Source organism: Rhinolophus hipposideros (assembly GCF_964194185.1).
Source record: "Rhinolophus hipposideros genome assembly, chromosome: 16".
Taxonomy (NCBI): domain Eukaryota; kingdom Metazoa; phylum Chordata; class Mammalia; order Chiroptera; family Rhinolophidae; genus Rhinolophus; species Rhinolophus hipposideros.
This window is the reverse complement of record NC_138062.1, coordinates 30005241-30019413: the sequence shown is the minus strand read 5'-3', so window position 1 is coordinate 30019413 and position 14173 is coordinate 30005241. Positions and strand designations below refer to the sequence as shown.

The 14173-nt window shown below is 36.4% G+C and overlaps 1 protein-coding gene across 25 annotated transcripts in view; it reads right to left on the bottom strand.

The window, feature by feature from the left end:
- The window catches only part of HMBOX1 (homeobox containing 1), a 167812-nt gene that overhangs the window by 52439 nt on the left and 101200 nt on the right, over positions 1–14173 (bottom strand). For all 25 annotated transcript variants that reach the window (XR_013995093.1, XR_013995094.1, XR_013995095.1 and 22 more), the window contains exon 5: positions 5652–5762. Coding sequence is in view for 22 of the 25 variants with exons in the window: in XM_081076319.1 (XP_080932445.1) it covers positions 5652–5762 (111 nt within the window). In the remaining 3 variants the exon portion in view is untranslated. The remainder of the gene's footprint in view (positions 1–5651; positions 5763–14173) is intronic.

Below are 14173 nucleotides of genomic sequence, written 5' to 3'. Positions count from 1 at the left end.
AAACTAGCTTCTCCAAAAATAATTTCTCATCTTCTCCTACCCATGTCACACACGTGATTTCCCTGAGGGTCTGACAGGGCAACAGTGAAGGATAGAGGAGGCAGCACTTCTGCTCTCCAAATCCACTTCATGTGCTTGCTGCATAAGCCTTCTGGCAAACTTTATTTAATTGTTTAGTTTAGAAATATGCAGAATCGGTGCCATGAGTCAAGAGGAACGCAGCACACCCTGTCTGTTACAGTAATGTTTAAATTAGACAAGAGAAAAGACTGTTCAGCTTAATCTGATTAAATAAAGGGGCTTTTGATGTCAACTATGCTGCATTTAGTACTGATTTCTTTCTAAAAACTAGGCATTTTCTTGTAAATATTTTCATGAGAAACAAGATAAAATGTACTTGATCAGTTTCCATCAGCCTCTTTTATTCATATGCCTTGGCAGGCTTTGGGTTATGCTGGGAAATTCTGACGATGGGTCTGTTTATCAGAGAACTACACTATATCTATATGTATATTGGATTAGCAGTAAAAATAAGCTAAATATCCACCCTATATTTTTCTTGCTGAGTCCACTTAAAGAGAGACAACAACAACAACAACAACAACAAAAACCCATATCCAAATGGATCCAAATAAGAGGACGAAAAAGAGAAGAACTTCAGTCTAGGTATACAGAGAGAAATGCTCTGAGCACAGGGATAGACAACATACAAATATTTTTTGTTTGTTTCCTAAATGCGTAAATTTAGATAAAAGAGAAAAAGTACTTTTTCATTTTGTGGTTTTCCTTAATTTTGCATTTTTTTCTCAGAATATATGCAAAGGGATGGTACCATTTCTTCTGATGAGCTGTCTATCCTGGACAGAGAATAATTTATGAAACGAACTACCTATCAATAAAAATCACTGACATCTTATTTTCTACCTAACTGCTTCTCAGAAGCAGGTCTGGACTATGTGAACCCAGGTTTTTCAGGGGTTTTGTATCTGTTAAAGGCAGATTAATTTCTTTTTTGCCTCTTTCCCTCTTTTCCTCCCTCCCTCCCTTCCTTCTTTCCTTTCTTTCTTTTTCCTTTTCAGTACACTTTACATGTATTTTTCAAATATATAGCATAAGTACACAAAATTTAGAAAGACCCAGAAGGTTTTATAGTTAACAGTCTCTCGGTTCCCCTCCAGAGCCGTTCTTACCAATTCCTAATACAGCCTTCCAGAGATGGTCTGTGTTTCTAAAAGTATACATATGTACCTGTATGTATGTATGTACTCCCCCTATACAAATGGCAATATATTATATCCACTGTTTTGTTTCTTTATTCACGTATCAATTTGATACTACCACATATAAAACCAAGTCATATAAAGCCAACTTTAAAAACAACAACAACAACCAAAAACCCAGCTATAGCCTCCACAGCATTCCACTATGGTTATTTACTTAATCAGTTTTCCACTAGGGACATTTAGGTGGAGAGAAGATTCTGATGTACTACTATAAGCAACTATTGACTAGACAGTGGATAGGCTATTCTTAGATGCTAACGTAATTTTAGTTCGTCTTATCCAAACATAATAGTAGTTTCAAAGTGTCCATGGAATAAGAAGAAACAATACAATTATTTAATATCAAAGGTTATTTTAAAGTCAACAAAATAAAACTGCATATATCTAGAAAGAATTCTTTATCATATTAGCTCTTATAATAAATGTTAAAGTGCAAAGAAAAACTTTAAGATTTCAATTGCTAACATCCAATTACTGTTGAGGTAACAGAAACAACCAACTGACAATTATGAACTCATCCTCTTCTCTTCAGCTAACTTTAAATTATGTCCTATAGAAAACCTGACTATAAAGAACTCAGAACCAGTATAGATTTGGTTTTCAAATAAAAAACAGAAAAGCTGGGGACAGTTGGTAATGCAATTTCATTGACCAGCAAATGCATATAATTAGGGAAACTTATTCTTTTTTTTTTTTCCTCTTAAAAACTCAGCGCTTTTATTTATTTATTTATTTTTTTTTACATCCCTCACACCGTGAACCCCCCTCCCCCCATCCACCACCACCCCGACCTCACACCGAGCCATCACATTATACACATAAAATTATAGTTGGCATTCATTAATGTCCAGCCTCTGGTGTACAATGCCATGACCAGGCATCCACAGCATCCCTGAGGTGGGGGAAACTTATTCTTAAAAAGGGGCACTACCTCCTTAAAGGAAAACAGCTCCTAATGAACAGCTGGATGAATGATGTTTAGTCCTTTCCTATTTTTCCTGTTTTAATGCCTTAGTTCCACATTCCTCCAATTTCCTGGTGGTGGGTGAATCTAGCTCCAGTTCCAAGATAAATTGAAATAGGAAATAAGATTAAAAATAAAGCAACGACAAATTCTTTAAAAAACAGCTTCCAAAGAACACAGTATCACCCCAGTGCTAAAACACTGGATTTCAATAGTACTATTCTGCAGTAGGCAGTGTTATATCAGATTAGTTGCAAAAGAATGTTGCTGCAGCCTGATTGCTGCACCTTAGTCCCCCTTCCTGTTTCTAGTGCATTCATTTCCCTGGTATCCTGGTACCCTGCTTCGGACTGGAGCCCAGCCTTGAAATCCCAGGGTGGGAATTTACCCCCATCAACTACGGTATGATTCAACTGTACGTTAGGCACTATTTTAAGGGCCAAATCCAAGAGACAAAACTCCTTTCTCTTAAGGAGGCTGACTGCCTGACACAGATGCCTAGTGTTTGCCCTCCAAAGTCACAACTGCTCTGCCTTATACATTTTGGAACATCTTAACAATCCCTCTGGTGTTCCCCTGGTAACCAATTGCTGGAATGTGACCAGGCTTATAAAACCCCTAAGCACAGTTTCTTATTTACCTAGCCGAACCCCCGCTATCAACCTAAGCTGCTCTACTAAACAGGCCACGTGCCAGGTTTTTGTCCTCTCCATGTGATTTGTCCTGCTGTGAATCATGGGAGAAGTGAGGTCTTTGGGAAGACTGTTTGGAGCTGAGTTTGACATGTTGCTTCAACTGGGATAAATTTTAAGACTGCTGCCCTATCAGATAGCCACTAGCCACATGTGGTTAGTGAACACATGAAATGCGACTCCTTGGAAATGATACATGCTTTCACTGTAAAATACATATTGTATCTCAAAGAATCAGTACAAAGAGAAAGGAAGAAATGAAGAAAAAAGGAGGGAGGGAAGGAGGGAACTTCAATAATTTAAAAAGTACTGATTAAATGTTGAAGTAATAATACATATTTGTTAAATAAAATAATTGCTAAGTTTAGCTACTTCTCACCTTTGAAAATGTGGTTATAGATCATGTAAAATTGCATATGTCATTTGCATTATATTTCTACTGAGCTGTGCTGCTTTACAATATTTAACTAATGGCAGCAACAAAGTCATTATTTTGAGAGGTTTGCTTGTATATCTAGAAAAATATCTAAAAATAAAAGTTCTTTGCAGAAAAACAGGCAGCTAGTAAATGCTGAAGGGATGGTAGGTTAGATTTTCACCGTTCTGCAATCCCCGATGGAATAACTGATTCAGATGATGCATCATGAATGTTAAGACCATTGGCAAAAGGTTCAAGAGGATATTCATCCAATGGCAAAATGATACCCTGGAGATTATTTATAAACTGCAAAGACAAGACCTGGTGGTCATTACTTTGACATTATGAAGAATGCTACAACTTGACATTATATGTCTCTTGATATGTGGTAATATGAGGTGAATATTACTTACAAAGCATTTTGCCCCAATGTTTTATTGTGAGAAATTTAAAACATACAGCAACAATGAAAGAATTTTATGGTGAAAATTTGTACTCATACCATCTAACATTTTACTATACAGTACTAACTTTATCACATATCTATCACTCTCCCTATCCATTTTACTTTGATGCAGTTCAAAGTAAATTGCAGCCATTAGTACATGCCCTTCCTAAATAATTGCCCTTCCTAAATAATCTATGAAGGGGTTTTATAATCTATGAAATGACCTAAACATTCTTGCCAAAAATGTTTAACCAGAATCAAGCCTCTAATCTTAACTTCCAGTTTACAGGAAATACAGGGCTACAGAGGAATACGTTAATTGACATTAAGAGAAAATTTTAAAATCCAGAATATGGGACATTCTGTAACGTTAAATGTTTTAAAAAGCTTATGTCATGAAAAAAAGTTTGAGTGACTAAGAGTCTAAAAAGACAGAACAACAAATTCCAACTTGTCAACCTAAATCAGATACTATTCAATTTTAAAAAGCTACAAAAGACATTCTTACAACAACTAGAGAAATGTGATTTATGGACTGAATATTAGATGATATTAAGGAAGTATGACTAATTTTCTTTGATGTGATAATAGGGGTTGTGGTTATGTAGGTGTTTATTCTTTTTATTCAGGAGATGAGTGCTGGAGAGAGAGAGTGTGTGTATACATGCATACACACACATATATGTAATTTTTAAAAATTTATCCATTGATTTATTTTATAGGAATAAAGCAAATATAGCAAAATGTAAACAATTACTGTATCTAAGAAGAAGGTGAACAGATGTTTATTGTGCTGCTATTTCAACTTCTCTGTACTTCTGAAATATTTCAAAATAGAAAGTGGGGGGCAGGTAGATTAAAAAAAAAATTCATTGCAGAGAGGCTGATATGGTCTTTTCTATTTTGGCATGCCTGTGCCTTTTAGATCGAGAATGTGATCTGTGGGGGGAAAAAAATCTTATCAGAGACACATGTAAAAATACGTCTCTGTAACATTGTTTATTTCCACCTCAGAGCCAGTGCTATTATTAGTGAAGAGTCTTCCATGCGCAGTATTTTGGCTGGTGGTTTAGTCTGTAAGCAAAGGCTTTAATGCTGTGGTGTTACAGAAGACGGCTCAGTCACAAGGTTAGACCTGTGACCAGGCTCACTGCCACCAGTCTGGGTTACATGCAGATTAAGGCAATCTACAACACAACTTCAGGCTTTACTGTATACACCGCTTGTTAAAAGCACCGAGATAGAGCTTGCCTATTCCTGGCAACTTCAGAAACCAAGATTTCTGTGATCTTTTTTCCTTAAGATTTCCCTCTGCTTTCCAATCTACGGCCGTTCCCGAAGGACAGGTTTACCCTTAAGTTCAAAGACACATTCATCACTCAAGTAATTAGAATTAGAAACAGAAAATCACTAGCAGAGATCACTGAACATGGTATAGCATGAACTAAATGAAACTATAAATTTATATTAGTAACTAAAATAAGATTTACAAAAAAACCCCCAAAACCTAGATGTGGAACCTGACGTGTGAACCAACAGTTAAGGGAAAAAAAATCAGCCACTGACAACCATGATCCATCTTTCAATCTTTGGTTAGAAATATCATAAAACCTAGAAACAAAGAGGCGCCTTAGAGGAAGAAGTGAAAAAGACTAGATGATATTAGACACTAAACTAAAAACTAGTACAATGATGGCTTAGGTTTTACACTGAAGAGTGTTCTTTGGCATATTAGGAACAACAGTAAAGTATGAAACAAACTTAGCGAACACAAGGCAGATTCAACAAAGTAATTAATTACATATGTCTTGTTTCACATGCAATGAAAAAAGGAAATGGTATTTACCAGGGTTTGTCTTCTCAAGTTGATACCATCGGTAAAATGCTCTTTTCTTCTGTTCACTCAGGTCTGATCCCTGTTGCAACAGCCAGTGAGAGATCCGGCTCTGACTGATACCTATGCAGAAAGAGAAACAGCTGTTGCGGGTGCTGGAATCACATGGGAGTTAAGGAGGGTTCTGTTGGTTATAGGTTATTGGGTTCTTTTTTCTTGTCTTTATTCTTGAGCAAAGTATTTAACGTCGGGCTTCTTTGTAAAGGCTGACACTAGCTAGGCTAGTACTCAGACGTCAAAGTATTTCATTAACCAAGATTTTCAAGCGGTCTCTAAAATTAATCTCTACACCAGGTTCATGAACATATGAGCTAAATGAAGAGATTCCTAAATAATAGTTATTTATCAGAAGTTGATTAGGTTTTTGCTGTTTTAATCACCATCACCTCCACCCAAATTTCAGTTTAGAATATTAGAAATTTTGCTACATATTGAGAAGAAAAAAATTCAAGCCAGCGAGTTTTGCTACTCATTATTGATACTGATAAAAATAGGGGTTGGAAAAGGAGAGGTCATTGAAAATGCTCTCTTCAATAAGATTTCTAGCTTATTTGTTAATTCACTTAGGCATTTCAGACTTGTTATGTACCACAGTACAAATAACTACGAACTGGAAGACTTTTAGAATTATGCTACAATATGATCTCTTACGAAAGCTCTAGAGGTAAAGACGTTCTCCTAACACATAGACTTACAGAAGCACATGTTCCTGGTCATTATAGCTATCCAAAAGTGAATAATTCAATACACAACTGGCAAAGCAAAGAATAGGAAAGATGAAACTGTCTCATATGCCCATAAGCCACTTTTCAAAGGACCAGACACTATCACAGAGCGTTAACAGAATCTAAAGTCTCCCAAGGAATTACTTATGGTAACTGGATATTACTGAATACCACCTGTGCCAACACCTGTTTAAAGCTATACTGCACAACAGGAAGAGTGCTTATCATGAAGTATTCACAGCCCCTAACATGAGAAGAAGCAGGAGGTCTGACGATCACATTTAACTCATTAAAAGCAAATCCCTAGAGTTTCATACTTTAAAAAAAACCTATGTTAGAAGAAAATGTGAGGAAATGGGGGAGGGAAGTTTTGTTGAAAGAAAAGTTGGGCTGCAAAGCCACGTATTCTGATTGGAAATCCCTTGCACTTTCAAAGGGTGAAATTAAAATCGTTTTCTAAAACCTAAGTGATAACATTCTCACGTAATTCACACAGCAGTTTTCCCATGGATTGAAGATCTACAATGCAGGTGCTGGCAGCTAGCACTGTATGCTCGTTCTAAGAGAAAGCAAATTATTCTGTATAATTAAACTGGCTGTGTTTAGCAATGCTTTTACCAAAAAGTCTAGATTCAGACATTATACTAGTTTTTTACACTACTTTTAAACGAGAGTGAAAACCATTTACTACCATGAAATCAAAATTGATTTTCACGTCAACAAAATAAAACAATTTTATATGGATTCTTCGTATTGGTACCATACTACTCAAAAGCAATGGGAATGTGAGGAAAATCTTTTAAGGAAAAAAAAAAAGACTGTATTGGTTCTTTTACTTTCAGTATTAAAGCGCCCTCACACAGATCACACGTAGAATAAACCAGAGCCCACTAGGTAACCACAGATGTCCTGGCTCTGGCTGGGCTGTGGTGGGGGAAGAGGGCACAGGCCCATCAAAAGATGAGTCAAATTACGGTACATTTGCATAATAAAAAACTGGGCAGACTTTTTAAATTAATGTTCTAAAATAGCCATCAAAAACAAACAAGAACAAAAAGCGCAAAAACAATCAAACAAAAAGCCATGGCAAGGGCATGGAGTATATGGAACTCTTATACTGCCAACGGCAGGGTAAAATGTCAGAGCCATTTGGGGAAACAAGTGGGCGGTATCTCCTAAAGCTGCGTGTATGCGTACTATATGACCTAACTGTTTCTTTCCTCATTATATAGTGCAAAGAACTCTGTACGTGCTCAATAAAAATGTGTTCAAAAGACATGTACAAGAAATCTTATAGGCCCACTATCCATAACAGTCCCCAATGTGGAACAACTCAAATACCCATCAACAGGAGACTGTATCAATTGTGATATTTACGCATTCTGCTATAGACTACTATACCGAATAGAAAAAGGATAAATTAGTGTCATATGCAAACACGTGGATAAATCTCACAAAAAATAAGGTGGGCCTCAAAAAGTCAGAAACACATATAAAAAAAGCCACACACAATGGTATGATTTAATTTCTATAAAATTGTAAAACAGACAAATTAACTGTATGGATGGCAATCAGAATAGTGGTTACCCACGGTTGCAGGGGAGGAGGTTCTATACTGGGAGGTGGTATGAGAAAATCTTCTGTAGGGACCAGCACTGCTCTTGATTTTGATCTGGATGGTGGTTGTATATGTGTCTTCACTTTTTAAAAGCCTTTAAGTTGAACAATTTTCCCTGTATGTATTTCAATTAAAATGTTTCCCCAAAAAAGTTTTTAGAATTCTATACAGTGTTTAAAAAAAATAAATGGCTATGTATCAATATGGAAAGATGCCAATGCTATAAATGAAAAAAGTGTGGTTTTATAAATATATAATTTACTTTCCGTTTTGTATAGTAACAAAAACTTATACATAGCCAAAGATGGTAGAGTGCAGACTTCCTATACCTCTATATTGTTTTCTTAATCGTTCTACAAATATGTATTAATTTATTTTATTTTTCGCCTTCCCTAATAAACACTATATACTTTATTGGTTGTTTTTATAAACAATGCCATTAAGTTAAACAACAAAGTGCAAAAAGAAGTTAATTTCGGCATTCCCTTGACAATTCCACTCTGAGGTAAACCATGTCAACTCTTAATATATGTTTCTCCACAATTTTCTCTATGCATAATTATTAATTTAATAAAACAAAGGGAGAGAAGGTAATAAAGACTATCCTCCCGTCTAGTCTCTTGTGTGAGCAGAAAATAAACAAAGAACTTCTTCCCTGTAAATTTAATCTGTTTTCATATAATAAATATAGAAAACAAAGTAATAAAGCAGGATTTTCCTGAAAAAGCTCATAAAAATTATACTTGTACAGTGACACATTTTTCAATGATTTTTTCTTAGTTAGCAGATTGCTGATAAATAGTAAAGGTTCTTTAACCCATCCTTCTGTGGCTGCTCCATGTCTTTGGAACTTCAGCAGAGCTTGGTGTGAAAAGGCCCTACAGCCTTTCTTTACTGTCAGTTCGGGTGCTTATTCTTGGGAGAAAATTTCCCTAACTCCCGTCTTACTTCCCACTGCTGGAAAAAAATGTCATTCTCTACAAGTTTTAGCCCCTCAAAAACCTTTTCTCTACCTTTCACAGGGCAGAAGAAAATAAAATTTTACATATAACCTTTATATACTGAACACTAACCCGATTAATTTCCTGCCAATAAGAAAGTGATCACATTATATTCAAAGGGCAAAAAAGCCTTTTTTTAAAAATTAATTTTTATTATTTATTGGGGTGACATTGGTTAGTAAAATTATATAGGTTTTAAGTGTACAATTCTATAGTACATCATCTATATATCACATTGTGAGCTCACCACCCAGAGTCAGTTCTCCTTCCATCACTATATATTTGATCCCCTTTACCCTCATCTACCACCCCCTTGGCCCCCTTATCCTCTGGTAACCACTAAACTGTTGTCTGTGTCTATGAGTTTTTGTTTTTTTGTCTTGTTCATTTGTTACTTTCAGTTTTATATCCCACATCTGAGTGAAATCATGTGGTTCTCGACTTTCTCTGTCTGACTTATTGGCAGCCTCATTCACATTCTTTTCTGAGCTACAGCTCCGTCAGGCTTCTTCCGGTTCCCCAAATGCTGTGCACCCTTCCACTAGAGGGCTCTCCACCACAACCCATTCTTGTCCACGTCTCTAATAGTACAAATTTCAATGCTTCCTCTTTCTTCCACTTCCTGTGGAGTGTCACACTACTGACCACGCTCATCCTCTTCATCCTTGGAATGCTGGATATAACTTTTGAGTCAGCATCAGAGATTGCTTTGCTAGCTCCTTACATGTTAGTGTCCTCGGAGTTCTATCTCTAAGCATCTTCTCTCACTCTATACACTCTTCCTTTGGTTATCCCAACTATCAACAATCATGATTTAAAACATCATCTAAATGCCAGAGTGCCAGCCTATTCTTGCAAACCATCTGCTAGATAGCTTCATGAGAATTTCCCACAGGTCTTTAACACAGTAAATTCAATCCACTATCCTCTTCCTATTAATCTGTTCTTCTCCCTGTGTACCCCATGTCAGTTTTATCCTCCACTCTACTCTTTTCCCCAACCCTCACGTGCTTACTAAATCCAAACTTTCTCTTCCTAAAATTCTCTTCATGTTTTCTCCAATCCTCATTCCTGCGGTTTGGAATCTCAGCCTCTTTGGCTTGGACAACTGAAATCTGATGAAAAGAAAAAGCCATCTAAGATTCACAAAGTACAAAATTCTCACGATTAGGTCCTCTTTCATTGGAAGATAATTTCACAGTTGAAAAAGTGGAGCGTACTTCTTCAAGCAATTTTCTACTTGAGAACTGCAGTTATCTCTACAATTCACCTTCCACAATACAACTAGAGTTACATCTCAAAAATTTTAAGTTAAAACACATGCATGCATTCTCCATAAAAATAATTCACAAACATGCAAAGAGAAAAAAAGTCCTTTATCCCCAGCCCTTCTCTTATTCCCAATCCTAGAGGTAATCTTGTTTATTTGGTGTGAATCCTTTCAGACTGTTTCCTATGCATTTAATACATAAACGTGCCCGTGCACACGCGCACGCGTGCGCGTGCACACACACACACATATCTAGTTGGGCTTTCTTAAATGAAATTTGGAGTTATTCTATGTATAATAAGTAACATATCTCTCACATAATGTCTTGGAATTTTCTTATGTAGTATATTATGAATCTTCATCATTCTAATGGCTACAAGGTATTCTAGACAATACACCATAATTCCTTAAATATTTACCTATTATTAGACATTTCAGTTGTTGCTCATGTTTTATTATCATAAATAATGATGCAATGAACACTGTGCATATGAAGAAATATTTTAGGGTCGATTCAGAGAAATGGAATTTTTAATTTGTACTGTATGAGCAGCATTAAAGTTTGTGATAGGCACTACCAGACTGCCCCCCAAAGGTTGTACCCAATTTTATACTCTAGCCAACAGTGATGAGAAGAATGTTTCCCTACATTCTAACTGTAACTGAATATTATATGACTTATTTCAAAAGTCTGACTTTCTCTTTTTAAACATAATACTCATTAAAAAATAATCTAAGCAATTCAGAGAAAAGTAGAAAAATTCAGAGGAAAGCTAATGAAAAAAAAACTATCCAACTTCTTATCACTTAGAAATAACTACATTCATTATAAGATCACTTCAAGCATATGTAAACACAGAATAGGCAGAAATAATTACTAACATGAAATCTTAGCACAGACAGAACTTTAAAATGTACAAATATTAAATTCAGTTTGATCTGATTTTTAACTCAAAAAATTTTTAAAATAAACAAGAGTGAAAAATGAAAGATCTACTCAAGTTTACCAAATGCTTCCATAGGGGAAATAAAGTTATTAAAAGAATACACTAAAGCACGGAAAAACAATTATGCAAAAACATTAGGATGTTGGAAGTTATTTTCTAACTTGTGGTCAGTATTTAATGGCTCCTGGTTAAAAAATTTGAGGAAATTAGCAGACTGTGGTAACCAGCCTCCACGATGACCCCTAATAATCCTCTTGGTCTTCCTACCTGTGTGTAATCCTCCTAACACTGCGTTAGGGTTGGTCTATGCAACCAATAGAATATGGCAGAAATGATAGTCCGTGACTTCTGAGGCTACGCCATGAAAAACATTACAACTATCTCTGAGATAGTTGGGTCTGAGGGAAGTTAGCTGCCATGTTGTGAGACAACTCAACCGGGCCTATAGAGAAATCCATGTGGCGAAGAACTGAGGCATTCCAACTGCTACGCAAGTGAGCCATCTTGAAAGTGAGTTCTCCAGCCTCATTTAAGGCTCCGGATGACTGCAACCACCTCAGACACCCTGAACCACAACGACCTGCCTAAGCTCCTCCTGGATTCCTGACCCATAGAAACTGAGGGAGATAATCAAGATTTAGGTTTCAAGTTGCTACGGTCTGATGTAAATTTTTGTGTAGCAATAGACAACTAATACATATACTGTACACAGACTACCCTTCCCCGATCTCCCTTCCCAGCCTTCATACCCAAATCCTGATTATTTGGAAGACATTTTTGCATGGTTAACATTTACATTCTGTTCTGGATTCATAATTCCCATAGTTGTTTACTGACAGTTCTAGATTTAAATGAATTCAAGATTTATCATACAGTTCCCCAGTTTTCTCATGCCTAAGTTCAGTATTTTTACTTTTAATTGAGGCATATTTTACATATAGTGACGTGCGCTACTCTTTAAGTGTATAGTTCAATGAGTTTTGACACATGTATACACACGTGACTATTGCTAAAATAAAGATATAGATTATTTTCATGCTCCCTAGAAGGTCCCTCTTGTCCCCTTCCCAGTTAATGCCTAGATTCTATATTTTCAATTTAATTTTTGATTGGTGAAGTTTCTTCACCAAGCAGTTTTGATCAGTACAGTCATGTGCCACATAATGACATCTCAGTCAATGACAGACCATATATATGACTGTGGCATACCATATAGCATAGGTGTGTAGAAGGCTATACCACCTCGATTTGTGTAAATACATTCAATGATGTTCACACAGTGACAAAAATCGCCTATGATGCATTTCTCAGAATGTATGCCTGTTACGTAGCACATGACGGCACAAGTTTATTGATGCTATATTCCCCAGTCCTTGTATGCTTGTGTTTATCTTCCATGTTTATACTTTGAGGACAATGCTACAGGACAATTTTTCTGGGGGTTAGACATTCCTTCAAAATCTATTAAATTTGAGTAATGTCAGTGAGAGGAGTAGATTAAGGACTTCTGAAAAACCAGTCCTCCATAAAAGCATTGAGAGAAACAGCTGCTCTACCATAAAAGCACTGGCAAAAATGGTCAGAATCAACTTTTTCAGAACCCTGGAAATTAGCCAAAGGTCTGCAACAATTCAAGAAGTGCTTATTTCTTTAAAAAATGCCAAATTTTCGGAAGAATAGCTTTATGACATTTTGAGCTTGACCCACACTCACTCCCATCATCCCAGCATCAAAGCAGACTTGAAAACCAGTATTTCTGCAATCACGGTGAAAACCAGGAGATGTCTCATAGCCACTGGAGGGAGTATAACAGGTACTACCTAAAGGGTGTTTGGAGTTCCCTAAGACACCATTCTAAGAGAACTGTCATCATTTGACTTGTCTGGGATTCCCCTGAAAACTCCCATTTGCAAGGCCTATCCTTATTTGACCTGATTCAGACCTCATTGAGTGTGAACAGTCTTTTCCTTGGGAGGAGAAAAGAAAGGGAGTGATTTGTTGAAAACGATCAATGGCAATCACTTAGCATTGCAGGTGCCTGAGGTGATGATAATCGTTGGAGCAAGCAAGCAGCAGACCAAAATATTTTAAAAGCTGAGAAATGAGATTAGTCTCTGAGGGTCTTTGAAAAGCTTTGACATATGTCTGGGAATCAAGAAGGCAAGACCTATGCATAGGTCATGACCAGCGCAACGTGCATGCACAATAAAGAACTGTGAAGTCCCTAAGGTCTCACCTCTGGCAGACCTTGAGACATGGTGCAAAGAGAAAGTGAAGGCTAAGACACAATTATCAATTGCCTGTCTGAGGATTAAAGGCATGCCCCAATACACATACAGAGCCCCTCAGCAAAGCTGGGAAATGTATTGGTTCCAGGTATTTAAGGAATTCTCTGGATAATAATTAGCTGACCGCTAAGCTAACAAGGAAGAGACTTCAGAAGCCACACACCGCAAAGAATACTGACTTTACAGAATAAGTTCAGGAAAGTCACTAAACAAAGAGTAACAACAATAAACAGCAATAACAACAAATCCAAGGGTAGGGATTTCTAGAGTTTCCACATTATACTCTTTAAACTGTCCAGTTTAAGAAAACAAAACTTATGAACCATGCAAAGAAACAAGAAAGTATGATACGTACATAGTAAGAGAAGCAGTCAGTAAGAAGTGTCTTTGAAGAAACCCAGATGTTTGACTTACTAAACAAAGATTTAAATCAGCTATTTTAAATTATTAAAGAACGAAAGAAAACATGTCTAAAAAACTAAAGAAAAGTATGCGAAAAATGTCTCACCAAACAGAATACCAATAAAGAGACAGGAATTATAAGAAATAATTAAATAAAAATTCTGTAGTTGAAAAGTACAATAAGTTGAAATGAAAAACTCTCATTAAAAAGGCTCAACATCAG